Source organism: Salarias fasciatus, chromosome 5 (genome assembly GCF_902148845.1).
Source record: "Salarias fasciatus chromosome 5, fSalaFa1.1, whole genome shotgun sequence".
NCBI classification, from domain to species: Eukaryota; Metazoa; Chordata; class Actinopteri; order Blenniiformes; family Blenniidae; genus Salarias; species Salarias fasciatus.
The window spans coordinates 31106591-31125387 of NC_043749.1; the positions used below are offsets into that span (position 1 = coordinate 31106591).

Below are 18797 nucleotides of genomic sequence, written 5' to 3' on the forward strand. Positions count from 1 at the left end.
AATGCATACACTCTTTAAACTGCTGGGTTAAAAGTAATCCAAATTGGGTGAAACTGCTAACCCAGAGCTGGGTCCGAAAGGGACCGAGCCAGTGCTGGGTTTTTTCTACCCAGAGCATTGGGTTGAAGATTTGACCCTGAATTCTTGACTCAAAAATGGGTAAAACTTAGTGATGCTGGAGGGTTAAAGCTACCAAGAAATGGGTTATCAGGATATCAGCAGGGCTGGGAAGGTTCCTTCAAAAATTCACACAGCAGTGGAGGCATCTGCCATGCAAGGCGGTCAGACCATCCACTGGGAGCAGACTGGGGTTTACTGTCTTGCTCAAGGACACTTCATTGACAGGAGGGAGCTGGAGAATTGAACCAACAACCTCACAATTTCAAGATGACCGCTCTACCAACTGAACCACAGCCCCTTCATTAAAAAATCTGACTTCCTGCCATGTCTGAATTGAGAAGGCTGTCAGAGGTCTTCCCCTTCGTGGCCATTTCAGTCATTTTCTGTGACAACACAGGACTCCAGTTTTCTGTCGATTTGCCGGAAGCCTCCGGATGCGGGATGGAGAGGGAGTTGCAGGAGTGTCCAAAATGGTGATCCTTCTCCTCCCTTCAGCAAAATCATCAACCCAGTCTGCTGGTCAACATCATTACCCAGCTTTGGGCAAAAGTGACCCAATCGGCACAAAATCTGGGGCCACCCAGAAAATCTGTTGGGAAAATAACGCAGCAGGTTTAAGAGTGTAACGCAGCGGAAATGAAGATTTCAGTGAGCGAACGAAATCCTCCGCAGGTGAAGCTTTAAACTGTGAAACATCTCTACTTCCTGTGTGCTGCCGTCTGCAGCTGCTGCGCGTTTCTGTTATCCAGCTGACAGGGGAAGTCAGCGGGGGTTTGGACGAACACACACACACACACTCTGTGTGTGTGTGTGTGTGTACAGTCACACCGAGTGGAAAAGTGCTTATGACATCAGCAAAAACAGCGTAGTACTACCGAACACACACACAGACACACACACACGGACACACACACACATACACACACACACGGACACATGCAGATCAGTGCCAACCTGGCGACCAGCTTGAATTCCTGCCGTTACATAAGAAAGAGTGCTGCAGACAGACAGCCAGAGGAGAGCAGGGAGCGGCGGGGGGGGGGGGGGGGGGGGGGATTGCATCACTGACTGTGTTTGCATGGATATTAATATTCCATTTATATTTGGAATATGCAGATTTGTTGTTTATGAGCTTGTGGAGATGAACAGGATTTAATTAGTATTTCATATGAGACAGGAAAGCAGAGGTTTGCTCAGAGGCGTCAGACTCACTCAGGCCCGTTCCATCAGTTTCCTGACCAGGAGCAACAAACTGTCGCCTTCGCTTCAGTGCTAAAAGTTTGTTTTTGATTGAATTTGTCTTCACAACACAACAACATGACATTTACAAAGAAAGATAAGTCTCATTTTATCATTTAACAATCCCTCCTGATGCAAAATGTGGTGAAACATCAGTAAACCAGCGCAGTGTGTTCGGTTTTCATTGGGCCTCAGTTTGTCTGGGACGCTGGTGATACAGCTCGGTGTTTGCTTCTCTCACTGTGAGGCCAAATCTCTGGAACAGAAGTCATTTCAATTCAAAATTCCGGTTGAGATTTTCCTTGTCGTTTTCATCCTCATAAAGTCAAACTGCGGGGCTGACTGAACCCTGTGGCAGGCGAGCTTTGACCCCACAAGAGATGCGATGTGATGATTCTGGGTTCTGTGAATCATTCCAGAAATGATTCATTCTCAGGTGAAAACGCCAAAAATGTCCAAACAGAATTACTGCCACACAAAGGCTACAGCTAATGGTGTGCATGAAAACAGAGAGAAACACTGACAACAGTTCGCTCACGTGCAGAGTCTCACTCAGAAAAGCTTCACTTCCAGTGTGTGAAAGAGTGTAAAGAGCAGCTCGCTGGAGGGAAAAACGTGTCTAAAAAAACAAAACAAAAAAGATACCTGTTCATTTGAAACATCGCTGTGTAAGTAGAGCCTGTGTTCTGGATCAGAAAGGCTGCAGGCTCTGTGGACTCGGGATGTGAGCCACCATTCGCCCTGAACTCCCTCCTCTCTCTTCACCTCACACTGAGAGGAGAAGCTGAGCTCGCTCGGTCGCTGCCTGGTGGTTTTTGGCAGCAGAGGTCAGAAACCTAACGTAGAAATAAAACAAACAAAGTCTCACTTTCAGCAGGTTTTAGTGCAGCAGTAATCCCGGTACGCGGAGTGCTTGTCGGCCCGGAGCTGAACACCCGAGCGCTGCTCGTGCACATAAATCCACCTGTTATCAAGCACTTGATGCTATAAAGAGGGTCTGCATTGTCGTGAGTGACGGCCGTGACTGACAGCCCATCACAACAAAGCCGCCGTGGAGCTGCGTGATGAGGAAGTTCACAGAAGGACAGCTCAGGACTCTTCTGTGAATCTGCAGAGCCGCTCAGCGCCACAGATCCAGTTCTGGAAGGAACCACTGAAGGATGTGACTCTTTTTTTAGTTGAGATTTGGGATCTTCTGCCATGTTTTCCCATTAAATACTGCTCTGACAGGTCCCACTGTGCAACGATGGAACTTCTTAATCCACACTGACTCTGGTGCAGCACACTGATGGTGCTGGATTATCCACCGTTACCATCTCTGCTTCAATCTGGTTCAATCTAAAGAAAGAAGAAATGTTTGGTACTTCCTACATTCCTCACACCACCTGGCAGAGTTGTTTTGTCCAAAGTTAAACCTTTAGCTTGTGACCTTGCATGCTAACTACAGGGTTTTGTTCTGTTTCCATGGAAACGGACGTTGTATTAAAAACATCACATAAATACACCGCTGCTCTGAAAGGAAAAGACATAATGCTGTATTTCCATATGAAATGTTTGGAACGTACAGCCTCAATATGGTGAGCAGTGACTCCTGACACGTCCAGCGATACACTGCTTTTTCAGTTTTGTTCTGTTTTTTGATTCATCTTTTTCTAAGTCCGTACTGTGCCACAGTTCAGGTCAGGTTCTCCAGCATCCCTTCATTAGAGATGATGAAACTACCTGCATGAATCGCCTCAAACTACTGGAACAGAAACCTAAAAATGGGCTTTCCAGACCCTGGTTGTGATGAGGGCATCATTCCCAGACTTTCTGCGGACCTTCATGATGAAACATTCATCCAATTCTGTTTCCTGGAGCAGGAAGATGTTGAAAACCTGCAGGACCGTGGCCCACCGGAACCGTGACCCTCCAGGACCACGGTCCTCCAGAACCATGAGCATCCTTCCACCTACCAGTTAACAATTTGCAATTTAGTTTTTTCTCCCCAATTATGTTGTGAAAATTGATCCTGCTGTAAAAACAGCAGCACACGGTGGTACATGATTAAAGATTGTACCTCTGCTGCTGTTTTCAGTGTTAACTGCAGAGTGCTGCTGTGGAGTTTTAAATTTCACGGTGCGGATGAAGCTGCAGCCGGAGGGCGTCGGGAAACGGATCGGAGCCGGAATACAGCAGAGCGAACTCAAATGTCTGAGAATAAACCCAGCTAGAGTGTCTTCATGAAAGGGTCTATGCAAATAGCTTGATAAATAAAAATGTAGCTTTATTTTAACATCATTTGCTTCGTCACCATTATCAACACACACACACACACACACACACACACACACACACACACACACACTGGCGGCTGAATTGCTCCGACCATAAATCAATAAGCTCATAAGTGTGATTGGATGGTGTTAGCTAACAAAGTGCTTATTCATGGCCGTGCGTTTTCAGGCACGAAGCTTTTCAATCAGCACACTGAGCCAAACAGCTGATGGAAACGCAGACGGACAAAGAGACGCGCGGCGCTCTGTGGGGGGCGATTCCAGCCGCGCAGCGCTGCAGCTGCTCCAGTGACTCAGCTGCAGATCATCTCCCTAACCTGATGGATGTGAGATAAATAGAGCTCAACCGAACAGCTGCAACAATTCACACACCTGTAACAGAGCTAATGTCCTGAGTCACCAAAGTGAAATGACTGGTCGGAAAGTGTGAGGCACGGCAACAAAACTATGTGTAAAAAGGTCTAAGAAAAGAAAAGATCATTGGGGTCAAGATCAGGAAAGGTCGTCTCATCAAACAGCTGTTTTCAGACGTCAATCAAATCATGAATTGTACGTTAATCTAGTAGCATCAGCTCCTCCCACGACCGACTGGAAAACTGATCCGTCATAGGTTTTAAATTAGAGTAAATTAGCAAACAGAAAAAAAGAAAAATCTTAAATAATATTGTGATGTTTGTAGATATTTGGTAACTAAAATTATAAAGAAGTTTCACCCTCTTAGATAAATTATTAAATTACAAAAAAAAAAAAAAAATGTTCTGTCTTTAATGCAACTGTACAGCATATGTGGGGTGACACAGAAAATAGAAACAACTTGCCAAAAAATGCACATTTTGGGACATTAGGAAAGTTGACTTTGGGCTGTTTTTGCACAGACTGATGAACAGAAAACACACAGCGATGTTGATGCATTTGCTCCTGAACTCGCCACATGCTGCCGTCTCTTCACACCAATCACATCAGACCGCCCGCGGCGCTGACGTTATAGCGTGCAGCATAATCTCCTGCATACATTCCACGGCATAGATGACATGTTGTCACTTGGCAGCGGTGCAGGAAAGAGACACGCTGTTCCGATGTGTCCTCGATCTGCTCGCCGCGACACGCCGGCGGCGGAGAGACGCTCGCAGTGGAGGGCATCAGTCCTTCAGAGGAGTCGCCAAAGCTTCACCTTCTGGGGCGGGAATCAAGAGCAGCCTCCCCGAGTCTGAAATGTCTGCGTTTTACGTCGGAACGTAAGATTTCTGTAAAACGGCAGCGTAATCCTCAGATGCCACACACACACACACACACACACACACTCTAACATTATAATCTAAAGCTGGGGGTTTTATCACCCAGTAATACCCACTCGGCTCATGTGGCATGCCAACTTTCTCTGCATGCACAAAGTGACACACAGGTTGTTTTTTTTTTTTTTTAATCATGATCTCTCTCATCAGTTATTCTCTTCATTGCGTGAGCCTCATGGCGATGGTTTCAAGTGAAAACACCAGACTGTTGCTGCGTTTTGGTCCTTGGATCCACTGAAAATGCAACTTTTTGGAAACGGCTTTCAAGCTGGTTGAACATAAAAACAACACTGTTTTCAGCTTTTCTGAACTGAAACACAGACATGATGTTTCCACTTGAGTCCTTGAGTTCGCAAGATATTTTATGATCTCTTGAAATGATTTGTCTTTCTGCTGCTGCGCGGACAAACGGCTCATGCTTCGACTTCTTCTCATGTGAGACATTGGAAATGTCAGCCTCTCCGCTTCCGTCGAGCTTTGTTGAAAGAATCTAATAAATATTTTATGACCTTTTCCCTTCATTTCACATTGAATCCCCTCCAAAGCACCGTGGGCTTCAAACCGTAATCCACCTGTTCCCTTAAAGCCGAGCACTCCCATCAGGGCAGAGCTGAATGAAGATCAGGCGACCGTGAAGCAGAAGAATAGAAGTAGGTTAAAGAGAACCGCAGGACGGGGACAACGAAGCCGAGGCCAGTTAAACAGGAAAAACTTTTGTTGCGTTTTGGGAGTTCGATAAAGCAGATCCAGTGAAAACACAACTTCCTGAAAATGGCTCCTCAGGAGAAATGTTTTCTTTGAAACACTCCAACTCCGTCTCTGTGTGCAGTCTCTGATCTGAACACTTCTGTTTGACGACATAGTTATCCTCTGTAAATCACATGGGAAAGATACTACATGAGCTTGAAATCATGCATTATGAAGCCTTTCTTCATAGATTTCACACAAAAAAAAAAAATCACCAACCAGCTGCAGAAGTCAGGTTTCCTTTGTCCGCCTGAGAAACAGCTTCACTTCATCATGTTGATCAGATGAATTTGGCTGAGAGAACACACACCCACACACACACACACACACACGATCAGGACATGTGGGCTCGAACTTCCGATTCCACCGCCATGACTCTTTTCAGCGAGTCGTTTGGGTTTAAGCTGAGGTCGGCCTGAGAACCGGCTGCTGGTTATCGGTTCGTCTTGATTCCCGCTTGTTGCTCCTCTCCTGCGCTCTGCCGTTATCGCTCAGCCTCAGACGCAGCCTCTTGTTTTCTGGACTGCTTTGGGGACCGTCGCCGTGTGTTTAACCATCCGTCTCCTCCTCGTCCCTGCAGTCTGAACTACAGCGGCATGTGTCTGGCGTCGGACGCCCAGTTCAGCGACTTCCTGGACGGGATGGGTCCCGCGCAGTTTGTTGGAAGACAGACGCTGGCAACCACATCCATGGGTAAGAGCGGACGGCGGTTTAAACTGAGCCACAGATTACGATACCAGAGAGGATTCTGGACGGTCCGACTCATTTGTCTGAGGACGGAGAAGTGGCTTCAGTGATGTGGAATCAAGCTAAAAGTTGAAGGGTTTGGACGAAGCCATAAACTCTGTCCCGATGTCCATTTTTTTATTGGTCCACATTAAGTTCTAATCATGAAACTGGACTGTTGCTGTATTTCTGAGTGTTACCACTAGGCGGAGCTGAAAGAAGCTCTCATAGTGTCATCAACAAACAACACGACTGATGAATTCTCTCATCGTTCTCTGATGAGTTTATGAAAACATGTAGCGGCTGCATGGAGGCAGCCGGGCTAGTGGGAACCAAAACATCCAAACTGCTCCGGTTTCCTTTTGAAGGCTGTCTGGAGACCTCAGTGTGTCCAAAAGGACAGTCTCACAAGGTTGGACATAGTCACGATGGTCCCTGAGGCTCTGAGCTGTCTTCATTCCCTCCCAGGTTGTACGTGGAGGATTCAGCTGTTACGGACTGTAAGTGGGTCAGTTTCCTCGCTGGCAGACAGACGGTGTCCTTGGCCCGACAACAGTGACTCTGACTGGACCAGCTCCACTCCAGACCTGCTGTCCAGCCCAGCGTTATATAATATCAGAGGACCCAGAATAACTTGGCTGTCATCTGTTCTCTGTCGCTTTCAGACGAACGGATCTCTCATTTGGGGAACATTCAGCAGAAACCATTATTTCAAACTTATTCCCAGTGACTGGAAAGAAGGAAGACTCTCATTTCCTCACATCAGTATTAAACTGTTACTCAACTTGTTCTCTGCAGCATGTTTTTTTGTGTTCATTACAAAAACAACCAGTAGCACCAGTTAGTGGTCAAACATGCTAACTTCTGCTGCTTCTATGTAAACGGACATCAGTTAAGAGGCAAAAACAAAACATTGTCGTGTAAACGGCCTAAAACTGTCACTAAAACCAAAACATTTCAGTATTAATATTTAGCTTAATATCATAGATCTTTGCACCTTTCATTCAGTAACCTTCACTGTCTGAACCTGCATGTTTGTTCTGACCATCCAGGTGATGTGGAGATCGGCCTGATGGAGCGGAACGGGGGTCTGGAGGTGGAGGTGGTCCAGGCCCGAGGGCTCACCATGAAGCCTGGCTCCAAGGGACCTCCAGGTCAGTCTGTGCCGTGCACATCTTCACGTCTTCACGTCTTCATTGCTCCTCATTGAAGGTGCAGAGTGAAATGTGAGCCATACCTCAGCTGTCCACTGGGTGGCCCTACTGAGGCACCACTCAGCATTTGCTTTGCTTTTTCAGCTGTTTATGATCCAAGTTTGGTGCAGTTGAAGGAATAGCTGAAGTAAAGCAGTTTTTCAGTAGACAAGAGCTTCAGACATTTTGAAGGATTCAATGCGCCTTCTAGTGGTCTGACTTTGTACTGCAAGAGATCATGACAGACCATCCAGAAAGACCTGATTTACTAAGATCCTGCATGAAGCGTGTTCACATAATTGCATTGCACTTATGTTTTGTGTGTCTTGGATACGGTAAGTGTTGGGCAAGTTACTTTTAAAAAATAAGTAGTTATACTTATTAGTTACTTCTTCCAAAAAGTAACTGAATTAGTAACTGAGTGACAATATTTTAAAAGTAACTAATTACTAGGGAAAGTAACTATTGCATTACTTAAAAAAAAGTGTTTAAATATGTCAAATAATTTGGATTCCCTTTATTTTTATGATAAAACTGAATATAATATTAATGAAATAAATGGACACTTGACAGAATAAATTACAAACAGGAAACACTACATTAATCTAAATTATTCAGATGTTGCCTTGTGATAATATGAGACAAGACATCAGTCAAACTTGATTTGTAATTGTAGATAACATTTCTACATTTGTGAAAGAGTAATAAAACACAGCAGATGTATGTCAATAGAAGTCTGTAATTCTATTTTAAAGCTGCTTTTGAATAATCAGGGCTCTACAGCTGTATCTCTATCTGCTCTAGTGATCAGGGTTCTACGGCTGTATCTCTATCTGCTCTAGTGATCAGGGTTCTACGGCTGTATCTCTATCTGCTCTAGTGATCAGGGCTCTACGGCTGTATCTCTATCTGCTCTAGTGATCAGGGTTCTATGGCTGTATCTCTATCACGTCACGTTGCACCTATTTAGTTCCTTGTTTCTGTGTGATGACATCATTTGGAACTTTTCTGAGGAGTTGCAACAATGAAATTGTTTAAAATGACATCATCATTTCATTTGTCCTAGATATGCAAATGAGCAGAAATGCAAATTAGATGATGACATCATTTAGAACTTTCCTTACTGTGGCGTTGGCGACAATGTATCAGTTTTAAAGCAACAGTTTTTTTTTTTTTACAAAACAATAACATGCATCATATTTAATGTGAAGCATCATCAAGCATTTAATATAAATATTTTCATTATTTTACATTATACACCTTTATTTAAATTAATATGACATTGTACTAAGAAGATAAGTCTATTCTAGTAATATACATCTATGTAAATAGATGTCTGTACTTCCATTTAAAAGCTGCCTTTGAATGATCAGGGCTCTATGGCTGTATCTCTATCTGCTCTCATGATCAGGGCTCTATGGATTTATCTTGTCATTTTGCACCAATATGGTTCCTTCTTTCTGTAAACAAACTTCATGCTCCACCTTCAGCTGGAGTCCGCAGGAGGAGAAACCAGCTGAAAGCAGTGAATTATAGAAACGGAACCGCGCCTCATATTATTGTCATTAAAGCTATAGTGCGTAACTTTTAAATGTGTATGAATGTCCGTTTTAGCCAAGCCACTACCAGTGGAGATGACAAAATGCAGATTAAGCCGATCGGCTCTTCTAACAACTCGCGGGATTTTTCAATATATATAATTATTGCTTTGCGTGTCGACCAGCGACATTCCCGCGCTGGCGCGCAGGAAATTACGCATTTTACGTCACAACAAGAAGGGAGGGGGAGGACGGGAGGGTCTCATAGCAACAGGCTCAGCTCACAGTCTCAGGCAGACCGAGGAAGCGACGTGCTACTTCAGGGTTTCCGCCAGACCTTTTCATTCCGGGCGCCCCGCCCGCGCTAAATTATGCAGCGCCCGGACAATGGAGAGGAGAAAAAAAAAAACTCTCCGACGGTCGAACACCGGCAGCGTTAGCAGCGTTAGCAGCGACACCACACCCTCCCCCCGCAAAAAAAAAGGAAAACAATAATTACCTCTTCAGAAGAGTCCATCTTTTTTTCACCAGTTGTCCTTATTCACTCAGAATAAAAACTGTTTCCAACGGTGATTCGCAACGCAACGCGAATCACCGCGGCAGCAGTTTTGGGGAGAGGGGGAGGGGGGACACAGGGGACACTGGGCCTACTTCATGTGGAAGCGCCGGCTTTATTGTTGTAAGAACACAGAATTCCGCTAGAGGGCGACCGAAGTTACGCACTATAGTTTTAATGGTAACGACGTTGTAACAGTGGGAAGAGAAATTAGTGACATTATTTATTACTAAATAGTAACACCGTTTATTTTAATGTCATTCCTTCCATCACTGGATCCTTTTGGCATGAAAACAATCTGCTTGATCACTGGGAATCAACAGGCTCAAACTGAGACCATGTTTATTTAACATTTTCGTTTCAGAGAATTTTTTCCATTTGCACAGCAACATTTTGAAAATGATGTCCGTTTACATGGAAATGGCAGAAACCGACTGTCTGTGAACAGACACCCAAAATGGAACAATCGTTTCCCATTTTCATGAAAACACTGCTGTGTAGAGAACTTAAATGTGAAATCATAGAGTCTGACATGTTAGTGGAGGATATCATGTGTTTATGAAGGAAGTAACATATTGGAGCATTACAGCACATAAATCTGAAGTGAAAACTCAACACTGAAGATGATCTGCCATAAAAAGAAGACAACAGAAAAGTTTGGGAAAAGGTTGCAAAACATGCACCTTCAATAACTTCAGACTTTACAGATTCCAGAGTCTCATAAATGTGTCAGAAGCCAGCTCCAGCCTGCGGGCTGAATGTTCAACCTAATGGAATACAGCTTCCAAAATCACAGCTCTGGTTCTTGAAGACATGAAAAATTCAAGATTGAAGGGAGGAAATTGTGTTTTCGTCACTCAGGGAGTTACTGCACTAAATAAGTCAGACCTGCTTTTGTTTTTCTGAATGCTGGACTGAAAAATGCTGCCTTGAATTCAACAAACACAATGGCCTTGTATTGAACTGATTATAGCAGAGACTTTAAAAAAAAAGGAAAAATAATTAGAGCAGAAAATGGATGATGTGCAAATCCCTAATAAATACGTAAAAATAGAAAGTCTGAGAGGAAGGAAAGTCGAAGTATGGCATGAAGACAACCTTATCTCACACAGAATTAAAGGTCTAACTTTTAATCTTTGGCCTTTTCACACATTTCAAGTGAAAATGTATGAATGAGCTTTGTGTTGAGCGCTCTTCTGTCCGTCTGCTGCTCTTCCAGCCGCCTATATCAAGGTTTACCTCCTGGAGAACGGAGTGTGTGTGGCCAAGAAGAAGACCAAGTCAGTGAGGAAGTCTTTGGATCCTCTCTACAACCAGGTCCTGGTCTTCTCTGAAAGTCCACAGGGCAAAGTGGTGCAGGTAAGATGGATTCAAACATGAGAAAAGACAGTCATGGAGGGCCAGCTGAGGAAATGCCTCATGAACAGCACATTTGCAGATTTTGGCAATTTATTCAGTAATAACTTACCAACAGTTTTCTCAAAACTGAGAGACAGCAGCTCTGAAGCTCAAGCAACATAAAAATAAGAGTAATCTAAATTGTGTTGATATTTTTATGGTATTAATCAGTTTCTTTTGAGTTACTAAGTTGACTTTCCTCTGGTCATGGTTTTAACTGAGAGTGGATGACAGCAGTATGTCTGTATTTAGCAGTGTTAATGATAAAATGTTATTTCTGTTGTCCCCAAGTACCCTAAATAAGACAAATGTGTGTTTATGTTGTTGATCTTCATGAACAGATGTTTCCAGTGTGGCTGGAAACATCTCACACTATAAAACCGGAAAATGCATCATTTTCACATTTTATTCCTCATAATCTTTCTTTCTTTCTTTCTTTCTCCATTTTTTTCTCTTTACTTCATTCCCCGTCTTTTCTCTCTCTTTCTTTCTCAATGGATTAGTTTGTTTTTCCTTGTTTTTTTTCCCACTGTTTATTTTTTCTCAGTTTTTCTTTTTTTTCCCTGTCATCCATTTATAGTCCCATGTTATCTTGCCTTCATAATAGTTAAATGACACATTCCGCCACGTGTGTGTGTGTGTGTGTGTGTGTGTGTGTGTGTGTGTGTGTGTGTGTGTGTGTGTGTGTGTGTGTGTGTGGAGTGGTGGCGTGTCGAGCGCGGCGGCCTGCAGCTCTGCCTGCGGCTGCTCTGCTGCTGCTGTCGCTGTGTAATTAGCCACTAAACGCCTCCCTCTTAATTATCTGCTGTCTGCGCCGCTGTCCTCCCAGCTTCATCAAGCTCATTCAGCGCCGGATAATGAAAACTGCTGAAATCAGCAGCACTTTTCAATTTGTCGCTTCCTGATTTAGTGGAGCAGGGAGCTGCATAATCCCACGCTGAAGTTTCATTGAGAAAATGTTTTTAAATGACTCCGAGCTTCTTTTAACACACAGAACCAACTTCCTGCTGCAATCTCAGGGAGGCAATGAGATTAGGGAAATCTCCAGTCTGAGCAGCTGCATTGTTCACCTGTTATTCTGACTCTCTGTCAGAATGAGGACATTTTCATGATGTGTTTTTGTTTGGGAAAGGTTTCATGTTTAGATTTTCAACAGCAGAACTGCCGAAAACAATTTAGTTTCCATTATTAATCCATGAGTTTAATGGGTGGGTATGAAAACACATCATTTACTTCTGTGTTTGTGTGTGATAATCCTCCACAAACATTGATTATGAGGCTGCAATGATTATGCAATAACTGAACTAGAGCATTTCAGGTAACGATAATTGAAAGATAGATGTTAATTTTTGCGGTGGTGGCAGGTATCTGAGAGGGAATGTGGTTTTGAGGTTACATCTCTGCGTTTCAAAATGGCCCCAAGCTGCTCCTCTGCTGCTGTCGCTGCATAATTAGCCGCTGACTGCCTCCTTTCTAATTATCAGCTGTCCATCTTACGGCTTCGCTCTACTCTCTCTGCTCAAATCCTCTGATCCCTGGATTTATTGTGTTTTTTTTCCCTCATAGCCAGTTGTTTTATGTGCTGTTTGTGTAGCACTGAAGGACTGCTCAATATTATTTCTAAAACAGCTGCAGAATCTCTGACTCATGTCACATTTTTAGACAATCCCGCAGCCACAAAATCTAAATAAGGGGAGTAAAATAAATTCACCAGGCTGAACCTGCTGCAGTACCACAGTGGACCACAAGGTGGAGTCACGAGTCCCGTTAAGTCAATCCAACAAGAGAAGGAATCCAAACTGGATCCTGCAGAGACATCCAGGCCGCCCACTGCACAACAGTGACATTATATAAATATTACTAAATGCCCTGTTAAACCTGTTTGGAAGGACAAATGTAAAATTTAAATAAAAAAATAAATGGAATTTCATTCAAACATAATGAGAAACTAACTGAGTACATTTCAGTTAAGAAAAAACTATTGAATGAGAAGCACTGATCGCCCATTATTTAGCCATTTTACAGCCTTGAAGCCATGAAGAGAGACACTGCTATCACTTAGCACTGGACACTTTGCACACCAGGTTACTGCGCTTGTAACACTGTCTGCAAATACTTTTATTATTATTTATTTTTTATTTTTTATCCTTGTTATTATTAGTATCCCTTGAGTTAGTCCTAGAGTTAAGCTTCTGACCCGGGACCTGAGTACCCCCTTTTTGTGCCACAAACATGTTAATGTGAACTGGGATGACAATAAAGTTTCTTGAATCTTGAATCTTGAATGAACTCAGAGTAAATCATTTCAGTAGCTTTGCACGTCCAGTTCTGTGAGTTGAGCTGCTCCAACTCTTTATTTCCATGAGGACACCTGCGTGTTTCAGGCTGATTGTTGAGTGGATATGGACTTTTTTGCCAACCCGGAACGAGTAAATAAATGTAACCTCTTTGTCTTTTCCCCTTTTATTCTGAAGGGTTGGTGTTATTTCACACTCTTCCATCACGGAGAGATTTTCCGGGTGCAGACTGGGACATGCAGGCATTACCAGTAATCTCGCTGCTTGGTTTTTGTACTTTGAGGCTCAGCCACCACTCTCCGAATAGCAGAGTAAATCTGCACGTTGCTTCTGTGTGGAGCTCCTCTTTGGTGAACTTCGACCTCACCGGGCAACAGCTGCTTCTCTCACATGGTCCGGACGTTCAGCAGCAGCGACACGGCGAGGTTCGAGCGTTCTGGTCTCCTCTGGTTCTGAAGCCAGGGACATTAAGCTCGTGTTTACAATGCCTGCACTCTTCCAGGAAGGCTTTAGGCAGCGGGGATTTGTTCCTGTCCAGCGAAAACAGCATTAGTGAAGTCCAGTTTGAACCAAAGCTCCCAAAATGTTGCTCTTGTTTTCATGACTTCGAGGCCTCAGCCAAACCTTTCCTGAATCCAGCTGATCTGATCAATCACTCTGGCAGGTAAAGATCCAGTTTTGGAGATGTGAGGTAGAGAAAGTTGGGGTGCCAGAGTATTATTTCATTCAGTGTCTCTAACAGAGAAGCGTTCCGGCTGATGTGTAGAAGCAGTTATCAGCTTGGGATTATTTATTTCCAGTCTTTTGCTTCTCTTCTCGTCAGATTTATGTGTTTTCCACACCCCAGAAAGAGAAACACTTGATTGTTCATCATCCACAGCATGCAGCATTCAGTTTTCTGGCCGCTCCGCTCGGAGAACGAGCTGCAGATCCTCCATCTTTAAAGAACCAGACAATAGACTGAAGCAGCTTTAGCCTCTGTGGAAATCACACACACACACTCACACACACCAGGCAAATTGGTATGCTGGCACACACACACACATCAGAGCGCCACACCAGAAGACACACGCTGCTGACGGATATCGATCGTTTTGTCGTCCGCCTGACAAGAAGTGGAGGCTGTTTGAGATGAGCCCCGACGCTATCGGGCTGTGAGGACGCCCGCCACGCAGACGTGGATGGGACTCTGCAACACACACACACACACACACACACACACACACCTCTTCATTATGACAGCTCAGCCTGCAGCTGTATCGCACACAAACTGTCGCGATTCGATTTTGCTCTGGAACAGATTTACAAGTCAAATCTGAATGAATATTAATTAACCCCGGCCTGACGGGTCAGCTGCATGCTGGGCACAGAGCTCTGCAAAATCCGCAACCGCGACGCCAGACGCGTGAGTGTGCTGTGTTCCTCTTGACATTTGAACACACACACCTCCCCACCCCCCTTTTCTCTGTTTTGTTTGTTCGGTTTTTTTTTTTGGTTTTTTTTAGCTCCATGTCAATTATCAATCGTCCTTTCTACTGATTGGCTTTTCCACCAGACTCAGCTTTGTTCTGAGCTAATTATAAAATGCTACCAAGCTAATTCAGCATGGCTATCATTGTCATGGTGGTTTTATTGGAAAGGCAGCGTGCTGAGTTCGAATTAGACTCAAGAGCTCAGCTTCTGTACCGGGCTGTCAGTCACATTTTGATTAGGGAAATGCAGCCTCATTCATCTTGATTGGACGGGTGAAAGATTGCCTCAATAATCTTTAATGTAAACCTCAAGCTTTTTCTTTGTCGACATGTAGCGTTAACGTGATGGAAATGCTAATGTCACTAAACCAAACAATTCCTACTGAAAGTAACTACAATCTCTACATAAAGCCAAACACAGCGACAGAATATAAAGTGAAATTCCCACAAAAGAACAAAACTTGCATTCAAACTCACCCTGACAGTGTAGCTTTGAGGCTAATGCTAGCTTGCTGTGGCGTCACCCCGACTGAATACAATGATCCAGTGATCGGAAGAGAGAGACGATCAGGTCAGACGATGAATGGATGAACAAACTTCTCCTAATCTCAGATATGTTCTCATTTTCAGGTTATCGTTTGGGGAAACTACGGACGGATGGACCGCAAATGCTTCATGGGAGTAGCTCGAATCTTATTGGAGGAGCTGGACCTCAGCACAATGGTGATTGGCTGGTACAAGCTCTTCCCTACCTCCTCCATGGTGGACCCGACGATGGCGCCGCTCATCCGCCACTCCTCGCAGATGTCCCTGGAGAGCACCATCGCCCCCTGCTGCGAGCGAGCCTAAGACTCACTCCAAGCTGATTTGTTGCGGCTCAGACTCCATCGCTCAGTCCAGTTTTTTGATAATCCCTGTAGACCTGGATCAGGTGGCGCCGCCCCCAGAGCCAGTAGGTGTTAAGTATCTCTCTCAAGGGTGCTGCAACAGGCCAAGGCAGAGGGAGGAATCTCTCCTGACTGGAAGATGACTTTACAAACCAGTAGATCCTCCGGACGCTTATTGGAAATGTACAATGATTCTTTTGATATTGTGTCAGATTATTTCCTCAGACTCAAGGGAGGCACGTTTCCTTTGTTGTTGCAGCCGACCGCCTCTCAGACTCCAAAGAGACTTTTGCTCTCTTCAGATTTTGGGGGAAAAAAAATGCCCAAAACAACAGAAACCCTTTTAACGAGGATACTTCAAAGGAAGGCGCCGCTGCCAACATGGATCACATCCTACCGGGACCACGAGGCACCGCCGGCCCGGCTCTGCTCTTCAGCTGTGCGCCTCCCTCACAGCCTACGTTCGACTCCCATTCCCAGGACTGCTCGTCTTTCCATGTAGTTACGGGGTTGGACGGGTCCCGGGTGCCACTCGTCCGTCCGAGAGTCGACACCGCGGGGGAAATGTACCCCCCAGTCCCTTGAGAAGCCAGACTGCCACTTTGCCCGGTTCGAGAATGAATACGTGCAAACAAAACTGAAAGGACCTTTATCGAAAATGTATCTTATTTGGTTCAAGTGACCAAAACATCTTGGAATGTTTTAATTTTCATGTCTCATTTTTGTTCAGTTCTGTTGGGATCTGTGCATGGAGGAGACATGAATGGACGCCCCTTTCCTCCTGTGGATCATGGAAATCAAGCCAAAATTTCAATTCTTCTAGAGAGCTGCTGGAACTGAAGGTACCTGCATTTATTTCCAGTGCTTCATTTGAATTACTGCATTAATGTGGCTCAAACAAAGACTTAGCAGGACCTGAGTTCTCACACTTAATGTGCCACTACAACCCAAAACACTCTCACCATACGAGCTGATGCTTTTCTGATTGTTCATCTTATGCCGATGATGCACCTCAATTAAATCAGCTTGCATCGTGTTTGAGGCCAATTGGAAAAACAAAAAGACCTTCTTGCTGTTGGTTGAATTGACGTCACATAGATTCTTTACAAATCAAATCGTGTTTACGCAATGACGTGTAAATACAATCGAGACAAATCTGTTGGAAATCGCACTGCCTGAAGATATTTGTTCCTTGCACTAATGTTTTATTCAGTCTTTCCCGACACGTAATAAAACAAGCGTGGGAGACGGCGATAGTGTCCTCGCTCAACTAAATTGGATTTTATGCACGCATTATCAGATTATGATTGGAATTCAAATGGGCCAGCCATAAATGCATGTAATTAGCACATTTAAATGTCATTAGAGCTGATACGATCTGCTTGTGCCTGCCATGAAACAGCCACGTGGAAACGGGGGAGTTTCGAATGTCGGGAGTGTTTTCTCCTCACACGGTTCGGCCAACTGTCACCGTCGGCTTCGTAAACGGGGGGAAAGTGTCGTTGGTGAGCATCAGCGCTAACGCAGACTGGAACAGTCTGTTAGCTGGAACGTTTTAGATCCCTCCTCATATTAAAGTAGATGTTTCCGATCCCTCCTTCCTCCCCCTTTTTTTAAGCTGTGGCTGATAACAGTTTCTACTGTGCCAATTTCTACCAGCAAGTGTCTTCTCCTCCCTCTTCTTCAATTACCTTGCGGCATGTGCCATTGAGAGGGAGGGCGAGAAACAAGCAGCCCAACATCTGACAGCAGAAGTGTCCCTTTTCTTCCAAATTACAGGCCTGATCCACAGAGCGCCGAGGCACCTGGTGATTAGCCATGCTTCGGCTCCATGTGGAGGGAGGAGGAGGAGGAGGAGGAGGAGGAGGAGGAGAGGAAGGAAGCATGAAATGTACTTTGCATCATCCAAACAAAGGATCCGTCTGTTCTGACGTCTGGTTTCACATAAAGGACACAAAAATAGGAGGAATTGTAGACAGGACACAACGTGCACACTGCAGGAGAATTTAGAGTTTATGAATGGACTTCGTTTGGGCACTTTATGATTCCTAAATGTCTTTTTATGTGTAAATATTCAGTTTAGTTTTTTTTTTTTTTCTTTTTGTCTTTTGGAGTGAGCCAAAGTTAATCTTTAATGACTTAGTTGATTAATGTTAAAACTGAGGCCCCGTTTCCATGACAATGCAAAACTCTCCTTGCATTTCGGGAAACGCTAGTTTTTGAGACGCAGCTTTTAGCCATTCTCCGTCTCCATGCAAACGGGGGAAATGCAACTTTTTGACAACCCGCCGTCTCCGTGGAAACAAGGAAACTGCAACTTTTCTGGAACGTTGCTGCTGCTCATGCGCTCAAAGGCCGTAGTAAGATGTTGTTCTGCACATGCTCAGCAGACGAACAATAACAATGTTCAGCACCACCTTGTGGCCTGGCATGCTAACTACACCGTTTCAACGTGAAAACTTTCTGAATGGAAAATACAACCTGATGCTTTTTCACTGGAATCGTCATGGAAACGGGGCCTCGGAGGGAGGGAAGGGATATCCTCGCTAGTTATCATAAGACTGTAGCATTAGCTGGTAGCATTCGCATGACTAATTACAACTTCTAATTAATTAGCACACCTCGATAAGACTAGCATGAGCTCGATGCTACACCGAAGGAAGAAACATGAACCCTGTCGGCTTGACCCCCAACCTCAGCTGAGGAATACATACACATGTAGCAGTCTAATTCAGATTTTTTTTTTTATCTTAAAAAAGTGACAATATATTGTTTTCAGCTTTTGTCTTTAACATGGTTTATAAATTAAAAGAAAACCCTGAAGTTAAGCGATTTTTCTTTTATTTGCAGCAAGATTTCTAGAAAAAAGACTGATTTATCTGATTTCTTGCTTATTAATCAGCTAATATTTCACTGAAATCAGTGATTTCACTCTAAACTTGACTCAAGTGCCCTGTTTTTCCAGTAGCAGTGTGGCAGGGATATTAATGTTGTTTCTAAGTCCAAACAAGTTAGCTACGTTCTGTAAAGCAATAAACAAAAAAACACGTCCAGTC

General features: G+C 44.1%; 2 protein-coding genes across 2 annotated transcripts in view; one reads left to right on the plus strand and one right to left on the minus strand.

Moving 5' to 3' along the window:
- Positions 1 to 15706, plus strand: part of rims4 (regulating synaptic membrane exocytosis 4) — a 39104-nt gene extending 23398 nt beyond the window's left edge. The window contains exons 3-6 of the mRNA XM_030092301.1: positions 6255 to 6367; positions 7453 to 7554; positions 10907 to 11046; positions 15485 to 15706. Of these exons, the coding sequence (XP_029948161.1) occupies positions 6255 to 6367; positions 7453 to 7554; positions 10907 to 11046; positions 15485 to 15703 (574 nt within the window). The 3' untranslated portion in view covers positions 15704 to 15706. The remainder of the gene's footprint in view (positions 1 to 6254; positions 6368 to 7452; positions 7555 to 10906; positions 11047 to 15484) is intronic.
- abraa (actin binding Rho activating protein a) overlaps positions 1 to 18797 on the minus strand; it is a 36033-nt gene that overhangs the window by 1205 nt on the left and 16031 nt on the right. Inside the window, exon 3 of the transcript XR_003931539.1 lies at positions 4701 to 4718. The gene's annotated coding sequence lies outside the window, so the exon portion shown is untranslated. The remainder of the gene's footprint in view (positions 1 to 4700; positions 4719 to 18797) is intronic.